We start from the raw sequence: 24126 nt of genomic DNA, 5'->3' as shown, positions 1-24126 counted from the left end.
TGGGTCATTATTCTGATCTCTGGTGCATTGCCTCAGAAGTGGGAACATTGTAAATGGCTGTTAGGGACTAGGAGGGGAAGTGAAGTGAGAAGGGGATTCCATCTCTACACAAAAGCCTTTAGAGTAACCTGGTTTCTTCTCCCTGCTCTGGGACAGGTACAGCCAAGCTGATGCCCTCAAGTACGTGGGGATCGAGAGGGAGACCGATGTCCTTTAGCCTCCTAGGCCACATGCCAGCGCTTATGGTAGCGGCACTGTCTTGGCTTTTATGCACACATCACTGCTGCTCAAGTTTCCTGCACCTGTGTCTCCCACACCGAGAACCCCCACCCATTCCCTCTGTAGTGAGGCCTCAGCTGTGTCCAATGGGCACAAAACTCCATGAGAGGGGAGACAGCAGCAGTTAGGGCTTGGTGTCCCAGGACAGAGAGCTGCAGAAATGGGAGATTGCATCTCAGGCCTCAGAGGAAGAGAGTACAGGCTGGGATGTATGACTTATGCTTGACTTCTTGCCAGTCCCCCAGGCCATGGGCCTCAGGAATCAACTGAAGGCAGTTCCCAGGAAGCGTCATCCTGGAATTTTAGCTTTGCCAGTCAAGGGTCCTAATGTAATTGGGTGTCAGGTGTATCTTTGTGGTCCTAAGACCTGGAGAGGACAGGCTAATGAAGTTTGGTCCCTGGCTGAGAGGTGGGCTTGCGGACAGCACAGACTGAATTCAGAGGGAGATCGGTCGTCTTACTACCTCTTTCCTCATGGCAGTGCTCAAGCTGAGAGAGTCTGGGTTCTAAGTACAGGTATTCAAGGCTGGGGGAAGGAAAGCTAAGTGCCATCCTTCCATGGACAGAGAGGGAGAACCAGCCTGATGACAGGAGTTAAACTGCTAAGCTTAGGCCTAGAGGCTTTGAGAAAGCCTTCTCTGTACAACTCGAAATAGACGAATATGTGTGATCAGATTCCTGGGAGCAGATGCCAGTGCCCCAGCTTCTTCCAAGGTTCTGGCTTAGCTGGGCTGGCTGATTAGCTCAGTTGGTTAGAACGCAGCCTGATAACACCAAGGTCAAGGGTTCAGATCCCCATACCAGCCAGCACACATACACACAAAAAAACAAAGTTCTGGCTTAGCGACTGCAGGCAGGCATTATGCTGCTACTGAAGAAGCATCGGGGGCTGTGCCTGGTTGGGTATGAGTGCTGTGGTCTGCTAGATTTGTAATTGTTTTCAGGCCTTCCATTCCTTGTAGAGGCTAGGCCCAAGGGGCTAGTGTTGTTCATCTCTTCAGGGTAGATGGGCCTGGACTGGAGAGGGGAAAGGTTGTTGGTGTGATTTACTTTTCTGTCTGTAGCACCTGCTGCTTGGAAAGGATAAGTTAGCAATATGTGTTTGGTGGTGGGTGAGGGGCTAAATTGCACATATTTAGGATGGCATCATACGTGCAGACTGGCAGAGGGTGTTTGAAATATTGAGAAGAAGCAGGAAGACCACCTATCCCAGTCTGTGGTGCCATTCTTTCTGGGATTCATACAGAGCAAAGCACTTTATTTCTTTTAGAAGGTCTGTAGATTGGGGTGGAGCTTGAGCTGAGGTTTGGGGTCCCTGCCCAAATCCTACTCCTGAGGAAAGGTGAAGGAAGGGGGTTGGACGTAGAAGATTCTCCTCCAGTTCTGTCTCATTTCCTGAAGGAGGGAGGAGGAACTGGTTTGCCACAGAAGAATTTACTAAGAATGGGGCCAGCAAGAGCTGCCTGTGTCCATGGCTAGTGTGCTTAGCTGCCAGGGAGCAAAGAGCACTGTGTAGGGCTGAGAGGACTTGTGCAGGCAGACTTGCCTAGGGTCCTAGAATATGGAGCAGGCTTCTTCCTTCATTCTGGGGAATCAAAGCCTCTCCTCCCCTGGTCTATTCCGACCTCTCCCTTCCACCCCACTGGGTGTCCTATGAAGGAAGAAGTGGGATTCCCTCTAGCCAGGCTGCCTCTTAGGGATTTGTGTGGGACTCTCACACACACACACTCGCTCTCACTCATCCCACTGGCGGGCACACATGCACCTGCACCCAGCACACACCCAGCCAGCTCCTGACAGAAGCCTCTTCCCACCTGATTGGGCCAGTCCCAACATGGTTCTAAAACATCTGCTGTGGTTTGTATTCATTAGGTAGATTGGGGATAGACTCAACCTGGACTGTGTGCTCTGAATTACTCATAAATTATAGGGGAACCAGAGACAGATGAAGGAGTTAGGTCTTTCTGAAATGTCAGGGGCTAGCCATGAGGAATAGGAGAAAAACAAAATTTTTTCCAGTCTTTGAGAGGCTAGACTGACCCCACCCTTCCCTCAGTGAGCGGAATCACTGTGGTCGATACTTCCTTCCCCAATTTTAGACCACTGATACTCCTGTCCCTCCAGCGTTTCCATTCTTTGTCCCTGCTGTCCCTCTCCTTTAATGACGGGTCTCAACCCCTCACCCCCACACGTAATGATGGATGGAGCATGGCGGTGGGAACTGGGGGGAGGCTGGTATACCTGCGGCTTTATTGCCAGTGAATTTCACGCACTTTAAAGTCCCGTGGCTTGTGACCTCTTTTCTGAATAAAGTGTTAGAATCCATTTTGGCAAATTGTGTACTATGTGCTTTGGGGCTGGAAGGATCTAGGGATGGTGGTACAGGTGCAGGTTATGCTAAAGCTTCAGCATTCTGATCCCCACTTTTCCACTGAGATTTGGGGATGGGAGGTGGCAGCAGGCGGGGGGTGGGATGGGTTTGGCAAGAGCCAGTCAGGTCCTGGCAGGTGATACAAGGATTCTGACAGCTCCCTTAGAAATTCCTTAGCCCTCGGATTAGATCCTTTACAATCATCCCACTTATCCCCTAACCACGACGCCAGCTACTACACACAGACTGGGGCTCTGCCACTCTGCTTTATTGGAATGGCTTCAAGTCTGAGAGCACAGAGGCTCAGCCCTGCTTCAGAGAAGGCTGGCTGAGTGACCAGCAGGACTCATGAGACTTCCAGCACAGAAGCAAACTATAGACTGTGGGCACAGCACAGGACAGCTGATTGATTTTTTTGTTTTATATAGAAACATAATTAAAAAATTAGAATAATATATAGAGTTCCTCTAGAGAGAGACTTTGCAACAAAAAATATATATAAAGAATATGACCTCCTGGGCAAATGAAGCAGCATCTCTGAGCGGAGGAAAAAGGTCTCCTCATGCATTGGAGAGGGGGCCAAGACTTTGCGCAGGCACGAAGGCTATTGCATATCTTGGAAAAGGTGGAAGAGTAGAGGGCTGGCTAGTCAGGGTGTCAGCATTATTTTCACTATGTTGCAGGGTTTCTTTTATGGCTTTGGCTGAAGCATGTGAAGCAGCGGAGGTACTAAAGTGCTAAACTGAGGCCTCTTGGTCTGTATGTAAAAACAAAAAGCAGGTAGGGGACAGCAGTGAAGCTCTCCCTAACCCCCAGCTGAGTGGAAGCAGATGGAAGAAATTCTGCAGGGCCAGGGGGAGGCTGGGGGATATGATTTAGCAGCCTCCTCCCCCCATACCCTGTGCAGCCCTGCAGTCCCATACATCTGTCCCTGCTGATATTGTATATTGGAAGGGAGGCAGTTAATCTCCCCTATACTCTGTTGTTAATCCCTGGTAGCAGCTGGGACAGAAATGGCAGGAAGGGCCTGTCTCAACCCATGAGACCTCTTCTTTGGGGCAGGCAAACAGCCAGGAGCCTGGGGAAACAGAGATGAGCAGGGCATTGGTTTAGGCAGTGAGGCTTGGCCACTCCCTTTGGTCCCATCTGTAGCTCTGCCCACAAAAGTTGGTAGGAGGGGTATCCTCTGGATGAGCAGAGCCAGCTCAAAGGAGCCAAATGTCCCTGACAAGGTGGGGAGAGGCAAGAATTGGGGAATTCTGAGGAGCTGGACTTGGTCCCTAAAGCCCTTCTCCTGATTCATTCGGACCTGGACTCCTCCAGTATCTGGGGTAGGTTCTGGTCCCGGGGGCCAGGGGTTGGGGCTGGGGCCGGGGCTGGAACTGGAACTTTTGTGGGAGCTGGTGTGGGGGCAGGGGCCTGGGCAGAGCCTGAAGTAGGTAGGGGAGGTTTGCTGCTGGGATGGTAATCGTGGGTGGCCTTGGGCTCATTGGTATGGTAGGAGCCCTTGTAGCGATGATTTTGCAGATAGAAGAGCACCAACATTCCCACCAGTCCCAGCAGCAGGAAGGCCACCAAAACTGAAAGGAAAGGAAGAAAAGGAACAATTCAGGGCAAATCGTTGGGGTTTCACACACACGCACATACACACCTACACTTTTGGCCAAAAGCATATGTGTATGACAGTGTCAGCTATACAACCACATTGAGCTACTCCTCAGTATCCTGTAGGTCTGAATTCCTGACTTATCCCCTGCTGACTTCTATTTCTAATATTCTCTTTCCAAATCCCTGGTAGTTACCCCAATTTCTCATCTTTCTAGATGTTACTGTACCCCCATTTCCTCATCCCTTAGCTATAGTCCCATTTTAATAAAAAATTTATAGGATCCTCAAACATACTACCTTCAGCCAAGCCTATCTCATCCTTTGTAGTGTCATTCATATGGCACCTTTGCCCTCAGCTTTGGGGATAAGGGGCAGGGAGAGAATGCTGACAGTCAAAGGGTAGCCTTGGGAGGTCAGGTTATTGATTACTGCTACTCACAGCCTAAAAGTATGGCAACCCATCCATCATCATGGTAGTATGGGAAGTCTGAAGAGGAGAAAACACCAGTTAGGAGATACCCCCCACCCCCAAGTTAAGAATCATTTCCCTCCTGCTCCTTTCCCTCTTCTGGGTCCCAGGAATGTACCTGGGGGCAGATACCAGGGATCAAGCTCAGGTGGCACCTCTGCAACAAGACGTGGCATAGCTCCACAGTTAGATTCAGACAGTTCTCCCTGAACTCGAAGGGCCTCAGCCAGCTCGGCAGTCATGGGTCGAGGGGTTCGGAAGTGAGTCTTGAGGGGAGCCACGTTGTTGAATCGAACACCAGACAGGCAGCCTAAGAAACCTGGGGTGTTGTAGCGCTGGATCTCTGGGTCAATGACTCCTGTCTCTAAGGGAGAGGCAGGCCCACAAAGAGAGGGGCTTGGATCACCCAAAAGCCTGCCCCTCGCTGTCCACAGTTTCCCCACTTGTCTTTCTCACCACTCTCACTGCCATTCCCAGTTCTTGACTCTCCTCTAGGCTCCAGGTATTTCACCCACAACTCTGCCCAGGACTCCTCTTCCCCCACAGCTTACCCATCACACGCCCTAGATACAAGGCCTTGGGCGAGTCCAGCTGGCTGTCCACCAACAGTGAGAACTTCTGTTCTGTCAGCGGGAAGTAGTCCACCTGAGGTGGAGAGGGCAGGGCGGTGAGGGACTGAGGACCAGAGGCCAGTGCAGCCAGGACCATGCAGGAACTCTCATTCTTTCCAAACTGGTGGTGCCAGCTGGTGAGTACCAACTCAGTCTGAAGTGGGCAACCCCTGGGCCCAGATGTAGGATTTGGTATGTTTTTAAAAACCCTACTTTTGAGCCCTGTTTTTGCAGCTTACTAGTGGTTTGACTTTGGGAAAGTACTTTACTTTCTGAGCCTGCTTACTGATTTGTAAAACAAGACAATAAGAACGCCTGCCGACCTGAACTACCTCAGGGAGTTGTAAGGGTCACATGAGGTGATACACATGAAAATTCTCCGTACATTGAAATGTGCTCTACAGATGTTAAGTGTTTGACATTTTCCTGGGAGCCACAACCAAGATCATGAGGCTATGATCCAAACTGGTTCACCTCCCCCACACGTACCTGGATGAAGAGGTTGCGGTAGACCCGGGTGATGTTGACACTGTGGGGCTGGCCATCGGTAACTGGTCGGGTGGTTAGCTGGTACACATAGGGACTGGTGCCCAGCTGATATCGCAGCTGCAGGGTTCCTGTTGGGTGAGGAGAAATATGGGGTCTCCTCTAAACCCTCACAACCCTCATCTTCTGGAGTACTTGGGTCCTTGTATTAGTGAATCAATAGTTAGGAGAATTAAGGGTATGTGGGGAAAGCTGGAGTTGGGGGAGCTTACCGTCCTCCTTGATGAGCACGGCCATATAGTCACGCACAAAGGAGCTGACGTAGAGCAGGACAGCAGGGGCAGAGCTGGTGCTGAAGCTGAAGGAGACCTCCTCTCCCGTAACATTGTAGACAGGCCCACGGTAACCTGGCACAGGCCGGCCAGGCCGGGGGTAGTCAGGCAGGCGGTACCCAGGGCCATGGTAGCCAGGTGCATAGCCAGGAGTGTCATAGCCAGGGATATAGCCAGGCTCATAGCCTGGCACCGGCCGGCTCAGCATGTGGGAGAACTCCCGGGCTGCAGAGCGCAGTGCTGACTGCAGGTTATAACGCATCCAGGTGCCCGACTCAAAGAAACCGCCAATATCTGAAGGCAGAGGCAATGAGGTCAGGGCCCCCAGACTCCTTATTCCCAAATTCAGAGGTTTTATATGTCATCTACACACACACCCTGAGAATTGCTTTAATTTCTGCCACTATCACATCCCTCCATATCCTTTTAGGTCCCCTTGAGCCCCTCTGTCACAGAACAGAATCTTAAAGCCATGAGAAACTTGAGAAATAATCTAATTTAATCCACGCATTTTACATATGGGGAAACTGAGGCTCAGAGAAGGTAGTGACTTGCCTAAGGACACACAGTAAACGGAGAGCCAAGATTAGAATTGAGATGACCCCATCCACTCTATGTGCCACTACTCACACTTTCAAACCAAGACCAGAAGTCATCTGTTGGCCCCTAAGTCCCTGTATCTCCCTAGTCCACCAGACTCCTCCCACCAGTAATCCACCTGCCCTTGTATCCCCCTAGGCCAGCCTTAGGGAGGATGCACTATGGGTACATATGCAGAATTTTGCTGTGGTGAATGTCAAGGCTTGTCAGGTTGTACACATATTTTAGGGATGTAGCAGTCATCAAACAGGAAATGGTATAGAAGGCCATTGTGTAGCCTAAAGTGAATATGCTTGTAAGGGGGACAACTTGTGTTACCTTGGTGATAGAGGGAGGATGGAGAAGTTATTTGCTTGTTGCTTTTGAGCTCTTTTGGTACCAGCTAGCTGTACCATTCCTTCCTGTCCCACTTTGTGCCTTTGGAGTCCACCCAGCATCTTCAATTGCCTGACCCCCAGCTCAGAGCTCAGGAGCCCAGGGACAACTCTGTTTTTTCCCCTGATGTTGGCTTTACACCCTCTTTTCTTCCCTGCCATTCCTATATTCTATTACACCCTATGGATCCCTGTTCCCCCATAACCAGCAGCACTGACCATGGTTGCAATATGGCCCATCAAAAGCCGTAAGGTCACAGTCACATGTATAGTAGCTATAGCGCTCCACGCAGCGGCCTCCATGAAAACAGGGGAACCGGGGGTGAACACAGTGGCCCGTGCAGTTGGGTGAGGTACCCTCAGAGGCATTGGCACGGCCCTCCAGGTTCAGAGTCACTCCGTTCAAACGCATGGCCCTCAAGCAACCCACAAAGGGGCGCCTCTTAAGCTCCGCAGATCCTGGGGAGGGTAGGCAGGTCAAGAAATGGGTGTAGAGCCAGAGACAGGAAGGGGTATTGTGGTTGGGAAGGGAGCCAAGGGGGCTAGAAAAATAGAATAAGACATCAGAGCTGGAGGGGAAAAGTGGTCCTTGGCTCAATCTGAAGTAGAGGGGACTGGGGCCTAAGATGGGTTTCTGGAAATAAGGGGAGTGGCCTTGAGAGGGTGGGGAGGGTAAAGGGGGCTTTCAACCTGCTGCTGGGTTACTGCTCACCGACATAGAGGGGCTGGTCATACTCCAGCCAGATGTAGGTCTGCAGGGGCATAGGCCGCAGCACCCAGGGCCGGTGATCCACTCGGAGCCGGGCCTGCTTCACGTTGATTTCAGCCCGGACCAGGTGCCACTCATCATCATTGAACTCAAAGTCGTCTGAGTGTACTGTCAGGTTCTCATCCCCATTCCCCACATCAAAGGCAAAGACGACATCCCAGGATGCTGGACAGTGTGGCGGGGGTGGAGGAAGAAAAAGATTCAGACCTCCATGATCCCTCACAGATTCCTTGCCCAATACAACCCCTCTTCCTCACCTCTTTGGAGCTCCTTGAATATCCCTTCAGTTTTTCCATGGGTTGTATGAGACACAACCTATAAACCGCTTAAAACCTCATACCCTTGGTTTCTCCCCAAATCACAATCCCTGGAGGCAGCTTCCCAGCCCCGCCTCTCAGGCTAGAAGCATCGCTAGTCAGAGGTGGGAGAGACCTCAGGAGTCCAGCTTTCTTATTCACAAGTGAGGAGGCTAAGGCCCAGCAAGGTGAAGTGAGTACCCAAGTCACATAGCCAACCATCAATACAGAGCTAGGTCTAGAGCCCAGGGTCACCTAAAGCCTGTTCTGTGCTGCCTCGCAAAAGGGCATCTGCCCTGGTCTCTAACCCAAGCCTCCACCTGCCCCATAGCCTCCTAGAAGTCTCCTCATCTACCCTGTGTCCCTCCCAGCGTCTGCCTGCTCACTGTTGAGTTCCACCCGCACATAAGGTCGGCGCCACTGGCAGTAAGCGCCCCCCATATTCTCTAGGAAGACTCCTGAGGGAGCCGAGGTCCTGAAGTAGAAGGAGACATCAAGGCTGTGATTGGCACGGATTGGGGGAAAGCGTAGTGCAGCTCCGGTGTGGAATGAGATGGTGTTCCAGGAGTTTCCTGCAAAACCAGATGAAGGAAGGCCTTGTCAGGGAGGTTGGAGGAGCTAGGGAGCCTTAGGTTGGTGGGGAAAGTAAGACAAGGGGGAGCATTAGGGGTGACCAAGGAGAGACTAAGGAGTGGAACGAAAGTAGTGAGGTGCCAAGGAAGATGAGGGTCATGTCACAGCTGGAGCCAGGGTATCAGGCTTGGGACCCATGGTCAGGTAGAAACTGTAGAGCCAACCCAGGGAGGGCACACAAAAGGGATCTGCCACTCACGATCGCCATAGCAGCGCAGAGGCCTCAGGAAGAACTGGGCCTCAGAAGTGGAGCGGTTCGTGTCCCCCACCACCACCTGAGTGACAGGTAGATGGTCCACAAAGTTCAGTAGTCCTTTGTCAGTTCTCCTGTAGGGGCAGGATGTGGTGGCTCAGCTCTGGCCACTCAGCTCGCCCTGGAATCCTGAAAACCCTATCCCTCTGCCCCCCTCACCACTGGGGCTGGTCAGCATCACAGTTGCAGTGCAGGGCAGGGTCCACACAGCTCCTGTCCAGACCGCAGGCACAACGCTGGATCCCAGGCTGCGAGCCTCCCCAGTAGAAGTGCTGCTCCTCATTTCGGCCAATCCAAAAGCTGTAGGGGTAGCCTCCTGGGGAAGAGGTGCAGGCAGCTTCCAGGCCTTGTCCCTCCATTAGCCTCTGCATTCCTCTCACCCTTTCCTTTCATGAATCCTATAGCCCAGGGTTCCAGCTGCCAGCTGCACCCTCTGGCTTCCTTCTCCCAGGCCCCACTGGTCTCTCCTGTAGCTCCTCCACCTTGCCCTTCCTGACCCTAGCCCTAACCTGCGGTGTTCAGCAGCCGGGAATTGTAGCAGGAGAATTCAATCCACTGTTCACAGTGCTGGGAAGCATTGGCCAGAGCACTGACTTCCTCCCACGATGCATTCCAGTACTGGACAGCCCCCAGGAATGGCCGTTCCATGCTGGAACCTGTCACCCGAGTTGTCCACAGCCTGTCATGTCGCACAACTGTCCATGCTCGGTTCTCTGGGGGAGGGGAGGGGACAAAGCTTTTGCTGGAGATCGGCATTCTCTACCCATCTCCCTGCCTACCTCCACCACCATTGCTGCAACTCAGAGCCAATAAATGTGGCCAGCAACTCTATTCCAGCCAAGCCCCAGGCCCTCTATGTTGTAGGCTGGAGATGAGACAGCTGGAATGGATCAGAAAGTTGGAATTTATCTGCAAGGCTAGACTACAAATTCTTTTTTTTTTTTTTAAAGATGACTGGTAAGGGGATCTTAACCCTTGACTTGGTGTTGTCAGCACCACACTCCCCCAAGTGAGCTAACTGGCCATCCCTATATAGGGATCTGAACCCATGGCCTTGGTGTTATCAGCACCACACTCTCCCAAGTGAGCCACATACACAGGCCGGCTATTAGATTATAAATTCTTGAGTGTCCCCTTTCCCCTCTGTCCTCCTTTATCCCCACCACAGTTTAATCTTACTGGCCCCCACTCACTACTCTACCTTCTCTGTTCCCTCCACCCCCGCATTGCCATCACCACCCATCAGAGCCACCTACCTCGGATATCACAGTACACTACAAATGGCTTCAGGGGGCCACTGCCATCAGGATCAATGGTGAAGTTTCCAGAAGTTTTCCCACTGAGCCGATAAGCCTCACAGGATTCTTTATACAAAGCTGGTTGGTGGTGGCATGGGGAAAAGGTAATTATGGGGTTGGAGAACTAGGAGGACCAGCCCCACCATCTCCAGAAGCCTCATGATCACCAGCAACCTTCTCCTGATCTCCCTGTCCCGACTCTCCCGCATACCCCATCTGGCTTACGTTGGTGGCAGGTCTCCCCCTTGTAGCCCGTCAGTTCACAGTAGCAGATGAAGTCATCCCAAGACTGGTAGCAGCGTCCATCGTGCTCACACATGTTAGGGCTGCACCTAGGAAAGGAGTCAGCACCAAGGCAAAGAGACTTACTGGGAGTTCGAGAGTGGGGTCTGATCCCTACAAGCTTCACTCCCAGTTCCTTGCAGCACCAAAACCCGGTGAGACACACCTTGCCTAACTAGCCAGATAGAAGCCCAGATGCAGGGGCACTAGGCAATCCTCAGGGCTCAAGCACTACTGTTCCTGCTTTCACAAAGAGCCAAAAGTATCTTATTCCACCACCCCACCACTACCACACACACACACACACACACACACACACACAAAAACACTCTAGGACCAAAAGCAGATGCTTCATTTCCATTCTGAGCATATGTCACTTTAAGGGAAGAAATAGAAGGTGAGAGATCAAGGAGGAATTATCCCCAGGGGGGGACAAAGGAGCTGAGACAAGGAAAAGGGAGATTATTGAGAAAGGTCACTCCCAAGCATATGTCACTTTAAGGGAAGAAATAGAAGGTGAGAGATCAAGGAGGAATTATCCCCAGGTGGGGGACAAAGGAGCTGAGACAAGGAAAAGGGAGATTATTGAGAAAGGTCACTCCCACTGGGAGACTATGGAAGAGGGCTCTGGGAGGGTAACCTCTTGTTAGGGAGAGGGGCTTCTGGATACCTATCAGTGATGCCACATGTGTCAAAGAGGACCTCAGCATAGTATCCAAGCCGCCGGCCCTCCACCAGAGTCAGGTTGACCAGTTGACCATCCACCTTGAGTAGCTCCATGCAGCCATGGAATGCTGTCTGGTTGGAGTGGCAGCCCCATCGACTGGCAGGCTTGGGACAACCTGGAGCAACCACCCCTGTGAGGCCCTCCCCAGGGGAGACCCTAGAGACCCTCCCCCAGGAAGATGCCAAGGAGGAGCCAGACATGAAGAAAGGGGGCTAGAACCAAAGTGCAGACTATGGCAATAACCTTCTACACCCCAAGGCCCCAGAGGGGAAAAAGGACTGATCCATACAAATTGTCCATGTGGCCCTGTCTGCATGGACTTAGATGGGGCCCTCCCACCCAGAGACTGGGGTTTGGCCAGGATGGCCCCCACTTACCCCCAAAGAAGTATGAGGTCCCCGTACGGATCAGCAGTGGGTATGAGACCCTGACCTCTGCCCCCTCCACATCATCGATGCTGATGACTGCATGGTTTTCCTGTGTCACAAAATTCACCTCATGCCAAAAGCCATCATTCAGGCGGTACCCTGGACAAGAAAGGAGGAGGATGCAGGTGGGGAAAAACAATAACGAAGATAGGAGAATGTTTTGAGTGAGGAAGCAGCAGTCCCATTCTGTCCCAACAGCAGCCTGTGTGCCTCCCATTAATACACTTCTCACACTGAGGTGACATATCTGAATGTCTCCACTATCCACAACCCCAGCAACTGACAGAGTCTGCAAAGTCATAAATGTGTAAAAAACATCTCCAGGGACCCCCTGGAACTGGAAAATACCGGGACACTTAGCCTTCCCACTTCTCCCAGAACCCTGAGCCCCTCAGGTCAGCCTTGTCAGCTGCCCCCAGCCACTTCCATCTTTTCCCAGTACCTTGGTACCTCTCCCCTCTCCGGTAGGGAAAGGCCTCAGCCCAGGCCTACAACCTCCCAGGCACCGCTCTACCTTCCTCTAGCCTGCGTGTGCCTCTCCCACGGCCCCCTCACCCGCAGCGAACTGAAGCTTCTTTCGGCCGGTCTGCGCGATGGACACGTTGACCTGCCCTTCACTGAGCATCAGTTCCACGTGGCCCAACCCATCCCCCAGGTGAGAGAAAAGTAGGAGCCCGGTGAGGTCCCATGTGCGGAAGCGAAAGGAGACAGCGAGGCGGCCGCGGCGCGGGAAACCAGGCACTTGCACGAAGTTGTGAGGGCCTCCGAAGTTGATGGGGTGTGGAACCGGGTCCAGGCAACGGAACGCCACCTTACCCTAGAAGCACGAGTGAGGACGCATCAGCACCCGCTAGCAGGTGCACCCGGCTCTCTCTGCCTCTGCACGTTGCTCTAAAACCCTCGCCTCCGCACTCCCTCGGTGGTGGCGGGGGTGAGACCTCCAAGCATGACTCTCCCTGCCTCAAACACGCCCATTTGTGGAGGGAGACCCAACCAAGTCGGTCTTCGGGCGCCTCAGCTTGTTGGCTCGCTACTGCTGATCGACACTGTCTGCATGGCGACTACTTCCTTTTAGTGTCCAAAGGGAATTTCAGGCTACAGATCCGGCTCCTGCTGGCTTCCCAGCAGCCGAGTATGCATATGTTCTCCAGAGTCGTAGAGGGTGGGGGAAGCATATCAAAAGAACCCTGGGTTAAGTCCCTATTAGGCCACTGCACAACTGCCATGTCCCCTGGTCAAGCCACTCCCTGGCTCGGGGCCTCACTTTCCTCCTCCACTAATTAAGGAGGTGATTGGACCCGACCACGGCTTCTTAACTAGGGGGTGCATGGTTCTTGCACCTCCTGTGAGTCCCTGATACACCTCCTGCCCCAATTGAGAATCTGGCTGGGTAGAGAGGGATCCTTGGCTTTTATCTGATTCTCAAGATCTCTTCCGGCTCCACCTCTTTGCTTTCCAAGAGGCTTTGATGTCCCTTCCCCCAAATCCCCCTGCCCACTGGCCTCGAAGGTGATCCGCGAATGGCGCCGCACGGCAAGGTCTGCGATGTTGACGCGGTTGAAGATGACGTTTTCCATGCAGCCGCGGAAGTTATGCCGATAGGCGAGATTCTTCTGCGCTGCGCCCACCAGACCTCCGATGAACATCTGCGGGAGGGGTGGGGAATGAGGTTCCCCAGGCACGGGAGCACCCACGCCTTTCTCGCCCGCCCCTGCCATAGGCTTTTCCAAGTGCCAGGCCCGGCCTTATAAAAGACTTGAAACACACTTTCCCAGTGTCGGTACTAAAACTTGCTTGCTCAGCTTCCCAGGGCTTGGGGTAGAGCTCCGACTCCACCACAAATTGGCTGCACGCCCTTGGGCAAGTCAATTAACCTGTCTGGAATTCTTTATCTGCAGATTGGGGCCTGGCTCTTTCCCAACTCCACAGTTGGGGGAGGATCCAAAGGGACAATTTTCCTACCTTGCCTGATCCCCACAGTATGGATTTCCAGACCCCATCTCAGTAGTTCTGGGGTTGCGCCCTGGAGTCCGCATGCAACATCGACAAAAAACTAGGCCTTTTCTGATGAGCAGCAAGTTTGCTAAGAGTTGCCAGGATATTTGGGAACCTGAAAGTGAGATCTTACCTGTGGGAGAGAGAAGTCCTGTCCCCATCCACTCACCCTGGACTCCGCCCAACCAAATGGCGCCTCCTCCTCCGCTCACCTCTGTGTCCAAGTTCAGCCTCTCAAAGTCACCGTTGAGCACGAAGCGCTGCACGTAGCCGTCCAGGGTGAGATTTGCTTCGCGGCCATATCGGTCCACCCGCACGTAGTGCCAGTGCTGGTCATTGAGGACGCCGCCAGCGCTCACCGTCGTGTGACCTGGCCGTGGCTGGATGGGGCTGCTGCCTGAGGGTGGGGCGGGACAGAGTGAAACCCAGGAGAACTGCAGCGAGGAATGCAGAGGGACTGCACAGAGCCCTGGGCAGCCAGGCGGGGTGGGCGTATGGAAGATAGACGCCCGGGCCTGGGATGGAGAGGCCGCCACCTGCTAGTGTGTGAGGTAGGGTAAGCCATTTAACCTCTCTGAGCCTCTGTTTTCTTATCTGTAAAACTTAGGCCATGATAGCTACATCTACCTCATCACACGGGTGTTATGAAAAACTAGTAAGATACAAAATAACGTGTGTGTATTTACAGGGAGGGAACTGTGAGGCTCGGGAAAGTGCCTTGTCCAAGGTCACACCACTGGCAAGTGGCAGAGCTGAGTCTGGAGTCCAGGTCTCCTGACTCCGAGTCAAGTGTTTTACTAGCACCAAATGCTACAAGAAAAGGGCAGTTTAGGTTTAGATAGTAAAGAAGGGGAAGACCAGGCTCGCGCGCGACTGCACTGAGTAGTGCGCGAGGGGCGCGGTAGGAGAGCTTCAGGCCGCCGAGCTCACCCAGGCTCATGTGCAGCAACAGGTGCGCCCCCTGCAGCTCGAGCGTCACGTAGTCGCCTTGGGCGCCCTCAGCGTGCAGCAGGAGCCCGTCCTTCTCCTCAGTCTTGAAGCTGAAGGCGAACACGTCCCACAGGCTTCCGCTGACTCCTCGCGGGAAGCGGTATGAGATGGCATCGTCGCCGTCGAAGTAGAGTATGTCAGATTCTGCACGAAGGACCGTAGGTGGGCCGCGTGCCCCGGAGACTGTCTCCCGGGCCCCCTGCGCCCACCTCCACGCGCTTACTGTAGGGGCAGCCGTAAAGACCGAGCCTCAGACCGATCTTGCCCCGCGGGTTCCAGGCCAGGGGCACGATGCGGATGTAGCGCGCGGTGAAGTGGTAATGCAGGTCGTGGCGCACCACCGCCGACTCGTTCACGTTACCGAAGAAGGTCTGCAGAGTGCGGGGAGAGTAGTGACCAAGTCCCCGCCCTCTGCTTCGTGTCCCCGCAGCCTCCCAGCCTACGGCTTTCACACCCACACCTCGACTCCCGGAAAGCAAACACCCCTCGATCCTCCCTGCCTTCGTGGTTTTGCGAGTAGTTTCCCCAGCCTAGAGTTATTTCCTCAAAACTCAAATCAAACGTCACCGCCTTAGGAAGCTCTCCCCGATTTTACTGAAGCGTGTTAAGCCCTGCGATCTGAGAGTGTGAGTGGACATGGTGAGCTGACAGTCCCTCTGGTCCGAGGCTCCTCATCTGTGCCCTCGCCACCGCCACCTCCCTTCCCCCCCAGGCCAGTGCCCAGCCCAGGGCCTGGAGCAGAGGAGGCGCCCTTTGTGCGCGCCGGGGCGCCCGGAGTACCGCGTTGTGCCCTCGCTGGTAGAATGGCGTCCAGCTGTCCACGCGGTCGCCGTAGAGCAGCATGTAACGTGTGACCCAGTCCCAAGAATTAAAAGAGCCCTGCGTGGCCACGGCCCGGATCCGGTGCTTCTTCATTAAGTCTATCTGGAGCCAGGGATTCGGGTCCCCAATCCGGGGTGACCATCCACTTATGCCTATAGAAGGGGCAAGGGCTTTACCACCGGCTAAACCTCTCCCCCCAGTCTTCGGTAGTCCTCCACCCCACCCCGGTGCGCAGCCGCGCTCACCGTGCAGCCGGGCGAAGCGCGGCGCGGTGAAGATCCCGTAGTAGGACGAGGCGCCCAGGGAGCGTGAATACAGGGGCCCCACCAGCTCCTCGTCGCAGCCGTCTGGGGTGGCGAAACGGTCATGTTAGTAAGTGCCGGCCCCCCTCAGGCTCTTTCCAAGGCCCGGTCCACTGAGCAACCTAAGTGCCTTCTTTTCTGCCCCCCAGCGGCAGACCCAGCTCCATCCTTTTTTTTTTTTTTTTTAAAGATGACCGGTAAGGGGATCTCAACCCTTGGCTTGGTGTTGTCAGCACCACGCTCAGCCAGTGAGCAAATCGGCCATCCCTATATAGGATCTGAACCCGTGGCCTTGGTGTTATCAGCACCGCACTCTACCGAGGGAGCCACGGGCCGGCCCAACCCCAGCTCCATCCTAAAGCCATCTATTCAACCCGGGCTGCAGCAACAGCTGCAGCTAAGGGGAGGCTGCTTTCTCCTTCTAGAACTCCTAGGCTAGGCCTATAGGCCCAACGCCAGACCCTCCCTAGTTTAGAACTCGCCCAAACACAGTCACAAACCTCAGTATCTTCCAGATTCCGAGTCAGCCCCAAGACACCAATTTAGCTCCAGCCTTAGCCTCAGTCCCATTCATCAGACCCCCAAATCTGCACCAATCTCAAATCCAAGCCTCGCTGCCAACCTCAGCCAGTCCTAGCACCATCACCAGTTCCATGCCCAGCCTTAGCATCAGTCAGGAACACCAGCTCCTGCTTGGATCCCAGCCACAAAACCCAGCCCCAGACACAAACCCTAGCCCCTGGGCTAACTCCAAAGTCCAGCCCCAGCCTCTGGCAAAACCCTAACTCTAGCTTCAGTCACCAGTACCACAATCCAAGCCTAGCCTCAAATAGGGCACCAGCTCCTGCTTGGATCCCAGCCCTAAATTTCTGTTCCGGCCGACTCCATCCTCAGCTCGGAGCCCAGCCCCAGCCCGGGGCGCGCGCGACAGCCTCGAAGCCGCATTGCGGAGAGCGGAGGAGAGGCAGGAAAAGATGGGAGCAAGCGAGCACGCGCCAGCGAGAAGGACCCGCGACCACCCAGCCGCAATGCGGTGCGGGACCCGCCCTGCAGGTTCCGCACTCCTGGACCCAATCCCGCCTGCTTCCAGACCCAGCACTCACAGTAGCCCCAGCCCCGGGCTCCTGAGAACGCGGTGAACAGAATGCAGAAGAGCCGGAGGGGCATCGTGCAGGGCTGACGGTCCCCGGTGCCCGACTCTTGGCTCGGGCTCCAGTTCCGGCGCTCGGGGTCCCAGCTCTCCTCCCGGGGTTCGCCGCGGCCGCTGTCTTCCCTCCTTACCCGCCCCTGCCTCTCTGCTTCCTCTCCCTGTCGTTCCCGGTTCTCCGCTCTTCTGTCTCGCTCTCTTCTCCTTCCCACCCTCTCTCCTCTCACCTCCCCCCTTCCCCAGCCTCTCCCTCCTGGCACGCGCCGTTTTCCCGGACCCCGCGCAAGCGCGCGGCTCAGCCCCGCTGCGAGAGGGCGGGGGTAGGGAGCCTGCAGCCGCCGGGAAATACCCCGGTAACCTGAGGCCGGCAGGGACTGGGGGCGCAAGGATGACACAAGGGAGGAGGCGGGGGCCGAAGGATCCTGCAAACCCCAAGAAGGGGGGGGGGCGGGGGGCAGAGATGGAATAAAGGGTAAGTAAAGGAATCTGACATTTTCCGGAGGCAAATTACACTCCAGCAGTGGCGCTGGGCACTCTCTTAACACTGTGAATTCAGAATTTTTACCTTACTCCACTTTTCAGATGAAATACATGAGGCTCAGAGAGGTCAAAAAAACTTACTCAAGATCACATAGGATAGCAAATGAGGATGTTCCAAAACTCACTCTTTTTCCACTGGCAGGGTGGAGAGAAATTCTTTGGGGGAGGGGATGGGAAAATGAGCCCACAGACCCTAATCCCCACCTCCTGCCTGGCCCCTCTCCCCGCCCCTTCCTTCCTGTCCCACTAGTTGTTTTAACTTCTACCCCCTGCAGCGGCTATACCTCAGAAACCCGTGTGGCCAGAGATGGGGACCGAGCCCACAGAGCAGGTGGGAGTGGGGGCAGGGAGGGGGTGGAGGCTTAAAGAGAGGGAGGGGAAGAGGAAGGGACGGGATTCCTCACCTGGCGACAGGCTTCTGCCATCCTATGACCTAGGCAGTGTGCCTGAAGCTATCTCAGATCAGGGGCCCTCCAGATAGATGAGGCTGGGCTGTGAGGCTGGGATCATGGGACAGGGACAGGGGCTGAGGGGAAGGGCAGGATGGACCTGGAGACCGCAAGGTCCCAACCGATCCCAGAAAACCTGAGCCCCAACCCTTGACAGCCCTGTGACATGAGTGGTTCAGGGGATTTGTACTATGGAAGTCGTAGGGTGAGGAGGGGAGAAGGGAAAGGAGACAAACAGAAACCCACCCACGTCAGACCAAGCTTGGAGCCCAGAGTCCCGGTCCGAGGCAGGCTTTGAATCTGTGCGTCCTTCTAAGAGGGGGCACTGCAAAGGGACTGGAGCGCCAAGATTTACTCATAACACCAATGCTTGGCCTACGGAGAGCACAGATGCTTCACATTCATTTTCTTCCATATCTCAAACAATCCTCACAGCAAACCTTGGCAGGTGGGCTGGTCAGGACTTCTAATCGTGACAGTTACATATTAGGCAACTGAGGTCCAGAAACAGCAAGTGGCTCGCGTCACCCAGGAAGCTGGAAGCAGAGGCCGGAGGGGTTCAAGGGAAGCCAAGGCCTGTTGAGGGTGTTCTAGGAAGAGTCTGGAGAAGAATTTAAGTCTTCTCCCCATGTACTGTCTGGTCACAGAGGAGCTCCCAGCTTAGGGGTGTGTGGGAGAGGGAGGTGCGTGGGCAGGTGTCTCATAAGGTCCCTCTTCTCATTTTGACCTCCCCAGATTTCCTGGGGCCCCTACTCGGGGGATGATGAGGAGACATACTCGGCTGAGCCATTGCCAGAGCTCTGCTACAAGACAGATGTCCAGGCTTTCAGTCGGGCCTTCCAACCCAGCGTCTCTCTCACGGTGGCTGCGCTGGGTATGGCTGGCAATGGCTTGGTCCTGGCCACCCACCTGGCGGCCCGACGCTCTGCTCGCTCCCCCACCTCCATCCACCTGCTCCAGCTGGCCGTGGCCGACCTCCTGCTGGCCCTGACCCTGCCCTTTGCCGCAGCAGGGGCTCTTCAGGGCTGGAGTCTAGGAAGTTTCACCTGCCGCGCCATCTCGGGCCTCTACTCAGCCTCCTTCCATGCCGGCTTTCTCTTCCTGGCCTGTATCAGCGCCGACCGCTACGTGGCCATCGTGCGGGCGCTCCCAGCCGGGCCGAGGCCCTCCACGCCCGGCCGCGCGCACTTGGTCTCAGTCATCGTGTGGCTGCTGTCACTGCTCCTGGCACTGCCGGCGCTCCTCTTCAGCCGGGACGGGCAGCGGGAAGGCCAGCGGCGCTGTCGCCTCATCTTCCCCGAGGGCCTCACGCAGTCGGTGAAGGGGGCGAGCGCTGTGGCGCAGGTGATCCTGGGCTTCGCGCTGCCGCTGGGCGTCATGGCAGCCTGCTACGCGCTCCTGGGCCGCACGCTGCTGGCCGCCAGGGGGCCCGAGCGCCGGCGCGCGCTGCGCGTCGTGGTGGCCCTGGTGGCGGCCTTCGTGGTGCTGCAGCTGCCCTACAGTCTCGCCCTGCTGCTGGATACCGCCGATCTGCTGGCCGCCCGCGAGCGGAGCTGCCTTGCCAGCAAGCGCAAGGATCTGGCCCTGCTGGTGACCGGCGGCTTGGCCCTCGCCCGCTGCGGCCTCAATCCCGTGCTCTACGCCTTTCTGGGCCTGCGCTTCCGCCAGGACCTGCGGAGACTGCTGCGGGGTGGGGGCTGCAGCCCAGGGCCTCACCCCCGCGGCCGCTGTCCCCGCCGGCCCCGCCTTTCTTCCTGCTCGGCTCCCACTGAGAACCACAGTCTCTCCCGGGACCACTAGGGCTGTGAATCTGGAGGAGGGGGCGATTGAAGGGAGGGCAGTGGGGAAGGGGAATAGGCGAGAGAATGCTGAGAAAGCAGTGTGGACCTAAAGGGGTCGCTTCTGCGCCCTGCCGCATTAAATCGGTAACATGGAAATAAGATGCAGCCCAACAACTGTTACTGTTTTTGGGTCACCCACCTGGAAGTGATTTGCAGCAGGGCACAGCGGGTGGGTTAACCCCCCACTCCCACCCCAGGCTTGGCTCTGAGTGGAAGGCACTGAGAGCTTGGGGGTGGGGGCGGCGGGGGCAACGGCTGAGTCTGCCAGAGCTCTGGACACCGACATTCCCTCCACCTTCACCTAGTGTGCGACAACAAGGTGAGGTGAGAAAGCTGCCGGGCTAGGAGGGGCGGTGGTTCCTCCTGAAATAGCGTGAGGAAGAGCTTTCTAACAACCAGAGCCCCATCCAGTAATGGCTGCCTTAACAAGTGCCGAGTTCCCAGCTTCTGGTATGTTCAAGCCATGGGAGGTGGTGTGTCTGTGCGTGGTGCGGGGGTTAGGGTAGGGGGAAGGAGATTCTGCTTGGGGTGGCCGTTTGAATTAGATTACCATTTTACAATTCCTTCTAAGGTTCTGTGATGGAAAGAAAAAAAGAAAAAAGTGATTTATTAGAAAGATGAGTTGGAGTTTTCCACCTTGGAGAAAAACTAAGGAGGGAATTGCAACTTGCAAATTTCTGAAGAGTAGTTATCATAGGCGTGGTGGGGATGGGGATGCTTGCTGTTCTCCATCTTCCCTGGGGACTGGGTCAGAGGAAATGCACTGAGGTTGCCGGAGAGAATGAGGGTAGACGTCAGAAAGAACTTCCCTGCAGGCCAAGGCTAGGGATCCAGACAGGGAAGAGAGCATGTGGTAGTGGCGTCTCCATTCCTCGGAAATCTCAGTACAGACCACTCTCATCTGGGAGAGAGCACTGCCCGGATGGCCTGTGGAGATGGTCACACCGATTCCTGGTCTTTGTTTGACACAATCACAACAGGCAGGACGGTGTTCACGTGCGACAATTCTCGCAGTTTAATATCCGGTCAGCAAAGCTTTCCCCACCGCTCCAGCCTGGAGTGTAAAGGAGAGAAGCGTGGGGCGTGACGAGGAGGTCTCAAGGGAGGCGCTAGCCTGATGTCCCCGCCTGCCCTGCCCTGCCCAGCCCAGCCCAGGCTGGCAGTCCTTCCCAGAGCCTCCTGCGGCAAGAGACCAAGAGCCACGACCTCTAGGGGGCCAGGATCCAGGGAAGACCCGGAGACGGCGCGGACCCTCGAAGGGTCCCGCACGCCAGCCCCTGGGGGCCGACCTGGACCCACCACCAGAGACCGCGGGACTTGCCGCTGAGTCAGCAGCGCGCGCCCGCTGTCGCCCCGGCCCCGCCCCGGCCGCCTGGTCCCTGGGTTAACCCCTTCTTACGCAGCACCGCAGAGTTGTCGCCCCAGAGGCCTCCACTTTATTCGGAGGTCACAGAAGTCCCTAGAATCTCGAGTCACTTTCCCCGCCTGCGTCTGGTGGGCCGCGCTCTCTAGATTTTTTATGTCCGGCCTGCGTCTGCGTCTTCCCGGGGTCCTGGCCTCAAACTTCACCTCAGGACGGAGGTGACTCACACTGAGGGACTGAACTCCGTAAGTCCCGGTAGGAGGCCCCTCCAGAGCCGTGTCCGGCGCGGGCCTGAGCGCCCTCTCGGTGGCCAGGGGCCTTTCTCAGGAACCCGGGAGGAGCCGGGGAACCCAGAGGGCAGCGGCCGGGCCATGTGTCCTGCGACTCTCGTTCTCCAAAGCTGCTCAAAAGGGCTTTGAATCTGTCTGGTTTGCCAAGAGTTAAAACGCGAGCTTGGAGGCGGGCTCCGTGACGTCGCCAGCACCCCGCGTCCGACCTCCGAGACGGGGGCGCGGCTAACGTCGTACCGCCCCTTCCCTCCCTCTTCCCCCGCCCCTCCCCGCTGTCACCGAGCCAGCGGCACATGATGCAACCCGCCGCGGTTTCGGCCGTTTGATTGGTGGCTGCGCCCGGCGCCAGGCACAGGGATTGGGCGGAGGAGGCTGTGACGAAACCTGGACCCTGCCCGGTAAAGAAGGGAGGAGAGAAAGAAGAGGGACGGGGAGAGGGGGTTGGGGGGCTCGGGAGGCGGGGTCCGGGCGCTGTGCTCGCGCCCCCAGCGCGCCAGTCCCGGGGCTGCAGGGAGCGCAGCGCGCGCGGCCCGGGCCCCGGCCACCGGACGCCCTACCGGACACGACCCTCCCTGGAGCTTGGACAACTGCCCACCTCGGACACTGCACCGGACGCTGCCCCCCGCAGGGCTGGACACCACAACGGACACTACTTTCCAGCTCCGGACATTGCTCCCTCCTCCCCCGGGCCCTGGGCGCCTTCCCCCTCCCCCTGCGGGGGCCCAGACACCGAGACCCCCGCAGGCTCCAGCTAACGCCCCCTGCCCCCAGCACCGGACACTGCCTCCTCCCCGTCCCCCTCACCCTCCTTCTCCTCTCTCCTCATCTTTCCCCTGCTCTGGCCGGAGCCCAGACAGTTTCTCCGACCCCCTGCTGCTCCGCCGCGGCTGCCCGCGCCCCCAATTCCCGGTTCCTCGCCCGGATGCCTCTCCCTGGGGGCTTGTGGTGGCTCCTCTGCTGCCGTCGAGGCTTCACTCTTCTGCACCGGGACTACGGGGACGGCGAGCTTAGTGGGGACGGGGACGAGGACGAGGACGAGGAGACCTTTGAGCTACAAACCCCGAGTCCAGCGGGCGGCGGGAGAGTAAGTCCTGGGGGGTTGGAGGCTTGTCTCAGTTCTTCTCACTGCAACCGGCCCTCACGCCCGATCCGGCTCCAGCTAAACGCTGCGCGCTCGGCGAACTGGGGCCGTGGGTGAGGTTTGCGCCTCGGGGCCAGAGCCCCCGGGACTCAAGGAGCAGCCCTCCTCGGGATGCGCCTGTGGGCCTCGCGCCGCACGCTGGGCGCTGTCCACCTGCTGGGGCCCTGAGGCAGGGGAGGCGTTGTGCGTGGCCCGACCTGGACCTGCCTCTCCCTTCCCCGCCGGCCCGCGTCCCATCCCGTCTCCTTCCGCCTCCGCCAGCGCCGAGGAATGTGGCGAGGCCGGCTGGGCGGCTCGAACGCCTGGGTCCCCTCCGTTCCCAGTTCGGGAGCGCTGGGGCCAGATGCGGGAGCTCCCGCCTCAGAGACCTGGGCAAGTAGAAGAAGACGTCCTAGGATTGGGGTCCGTGGCGGGGACCCCACTGAAAGGGAGCTGGGGGCCATGGCTCTTTGAGGACTCCTCGTCATTACCCTGCCACTCAGGACAGAACTCTCGGCCTTCCCCGGTGAGGCTCCTGGGAAATCCCTGAGAGAATGGTGAGGGGCACTTGTTTGCTAGATTTTGTCGAGTATCTCCGTGGGGAAACTGAGGCACGTTTGGTGTGGGAGACCTCCATCCTCTGACGTCTTTCCCTCCATGCCTCTGCACACCAGCGACCAGACTCGCGTGTGCTGTGGCCCGGGTCAGGCTCCCATCCCCCGCTCAGGGGTCCCCAGCAGGCCCGGTGGCTTGGTGCCCGGGTGGGGCGGGCTGCGCCGCGGGGCCGGCGCCAGCACCTGGCGGAGGCGGAGGGTGGATAAATATAGAGGAGGGGAGGGAAGCAGGAGACTGCGATTAGGGGAGTTGGTCTGAGCGGGTGGTCAGTACCTGCCGCCTTGGTGGTGTGGCAGAGAGCCCTGCTCAGACCCTCCAGAAAATGGGTAAATGTGCACCCAGGGAAGAGCAGGACCCAGACGTCCCCAAACTTCCAGCCTGGGCAGGGTTGGCTCTGGGAACCAAGCCATTGCCTCCCTCATGCTCCACCTCCACACCCCCCTCCCTGGAACTTGGGGACAGGTGTCCCTGGCCCCCCTCCCCCACTTCTCTCTCCTGGCTTTAGTAGTCTGGGCGCAATGGGATGATGGCACAGTTCCCGCCTGGCTCTGCCCTGGGTCGGGTTTGCGGCCTCTCTTAGACCCCAGTCTGCAGCTGAAGCTCCACAGCAGGAGGAGGCTGGTGGGGGAAGGGCGAAACCCCGAGCTACACCTAGCCTGGAGTGTGTGTGCTCTACCCCTAGCCTGGAGTGTGTGTGCTCTACACCTAGCCTGGAGTGTGTGTGCTCTACCCCTAGCCTGGAGTGTGTGTGCTCTACCCCTAGCCTGGAGTGTGTGTGCTCTACACCTAGCCTGGAGTGTGTGTGCTCTACCCCTAGCCTGGAGTGTGTGTGCTCT

The 24126-nt window shown here is 56.6% G+C and overlaps 4 protein-coding genes and 1 long non-coding RNA gene across 6 annotated transcripts in view; 3 read left to right on the top strand and 2 right to left on the bottom strand.

Moving 5' to 3' along the window:
- Window positions 1–2604, top strand: part of EZH1 (enhancer of zeste 1 polycomb repressive complex 2 subunit) — a 29596-nt gene extending 26992 nt beyond the window's left edge. For both annotated transcript variants that reach the window (XM_008571891.1, XM_008571890.1), the window contains one exon: window positions 157–2604. In XM_008571891.1, the coding sequence (XP_008570113.1) occupies window positions 157–217 (61 nt within the window). In that variant the 3' untranslated portion in view covers window positions 218–2604. The remainder of the gene's footprint in view (window positions 1–156) is intronic.
- A 449-nt stretch (window positions 2605–3053) lies between these two features.
- CNTNAP1 (contactin associated protein 1) lies at window positions 3054–17238 on the bottom strand. The gene is made up of 24 exons (XM_008571889.1): window positions 17029–17238; window positions 15869–15970; window positions 15582–15775; window positions 15025–15172; window positions 14742–14945; window positions 14024–14208; window positions 13319–13462; window positions 12372–12633; window positions 11766–11915; window positions 11332–11503; window positions 10605–10711; window positions 10338–10457; window positions 9591–9794; window positions 9241–9397; window positions 9028–9155; window positions 8582–8767; window positions 7843–8064; window positions 7350–7589; window positions 6097–6450; window positions 5828–5955; window positions 5279–5372; window positions 4846–5091; window positions 4698–4745; window positions 3054–4230 (listed from the first exon to the last, which is right to left on the bottom strand). Exons 1-24 carry the CDS (start codon window positions 17090–17092, stop codon window positions 3950–3952), a joined length of 4140 nt encoding a protein of 1379 aa, XP_008570111.1. The 5' UTR covers window positions 17093–17238; the 3' UTR covers window positions 3054–3949.
- A 677-nt stretch (window positions 17239–17915) lies between these two features.
- Window positions 17916–20001, top strand: CCR10 (chemokine (C-C motif) receptor 10). The gene is made up of 2 exons (XM_008571888.1): window positions 17916–17943; window positions 18797–20001. The coding sequence occupies exons 1-2, from the start codon at window positions 17920–17922 to the stop codon at window positions 19859–19861; spliced, it is 1089 nt and encodes a 362-aa protein (XP_008570110.1). The 5' UTR covers window positions 17916–17919; the 3' UTR covers window positions 19862–20001.
- Window positions 20002–20477: 476 nt separating this feature from the next.
- Window positions 20478–21592, bottom strand: LOC103589843. The gene is made up of 2 exons (XR_550424.1): window positions 21302–21592; window positions 20478–20956 (listed from the first exon to the last, which is right to left on the bottom strand). It is a non-coding gene; the product is annotated as an uncharacterized LOC103589843 (long non-coding RNA).
- Window positions 21593–22477: 885 nt separating this feature from the next.
- PLEKHH3 (pleckstrin homology domain containing, family H (with MyTH4 domain) member 3) overlaps window positions 22478–24126 on the top strand; it is a 10758-nt gene continuing 9109 nt past the window's right edge. Inside the window, exon 1 of the mRNA XM_008571887.1 lies at window positions 22478–22639. Within this exon, the coding sequence (XP_008570109.1) occupies window positions 22478–22639 (162 nt within the window). The remainder of the gene's footprint in view (window positions 22640–24126) is intronic.

This window comes from Galeopterus variegatus, unplaced genomic scaffold, assembly GCF_000696425.1.
Source record: "Galeopterus variegatus unplaced genomic scaffold, G_variegatus-3.0.2 Scaffold733, whole genome shotgun sequence".
In the NCBI taxonomy this organism is placed as follows: domain Eukaryota; kingdom Metazoa; phylum Chordata; class Mammalia; order Dermoptera; family Cynocephalidae; genus Galeopterus; species Galeopterus variegatus.
Note: the sequence above shows the minus strand (reverse complement) of the source record. Positions and strands in the feature narration are given on the sequence as shown.

Bases quoted from the DNA above. Each gene is read 5' to 3' on its own strand.
- CNTNAP1 (XM_008571889.1), bottom strand. From the start codon at position 17,092: ATGCCCCTCCGGCTCTTCTGCATTCTGTTCACCGCGTTCTCAGGAGCC. The intron at 15,173-15,581 runs GTACTCCGGGCG...CGCACTCTGCAG, and splicing joins ACCAGCGAGGGCACAACGCG to ACCTTCTTCGGTAACGTGAA. The intron at 4,231-4,697 runs GTGAGTAGCAGT...CTTTCCTTTCAG, and splicing joins GGTTGCCATACTTTTAGGCT to TTTTGGTGGCCTTCCTGCTG.
- CCR10 (XM_008571888.1), top strand. From the start codon at position 17,920: ATGGGGACCGAGCCCACAGAGCAG. The intron at 17,944-18,796 runs GTGGGAGTGGGG...TGACCTCCCCAG, and splicing joins GGACCGAGCCCACAGAGCAG to ATTTCCTGGGGCCCCTACTC.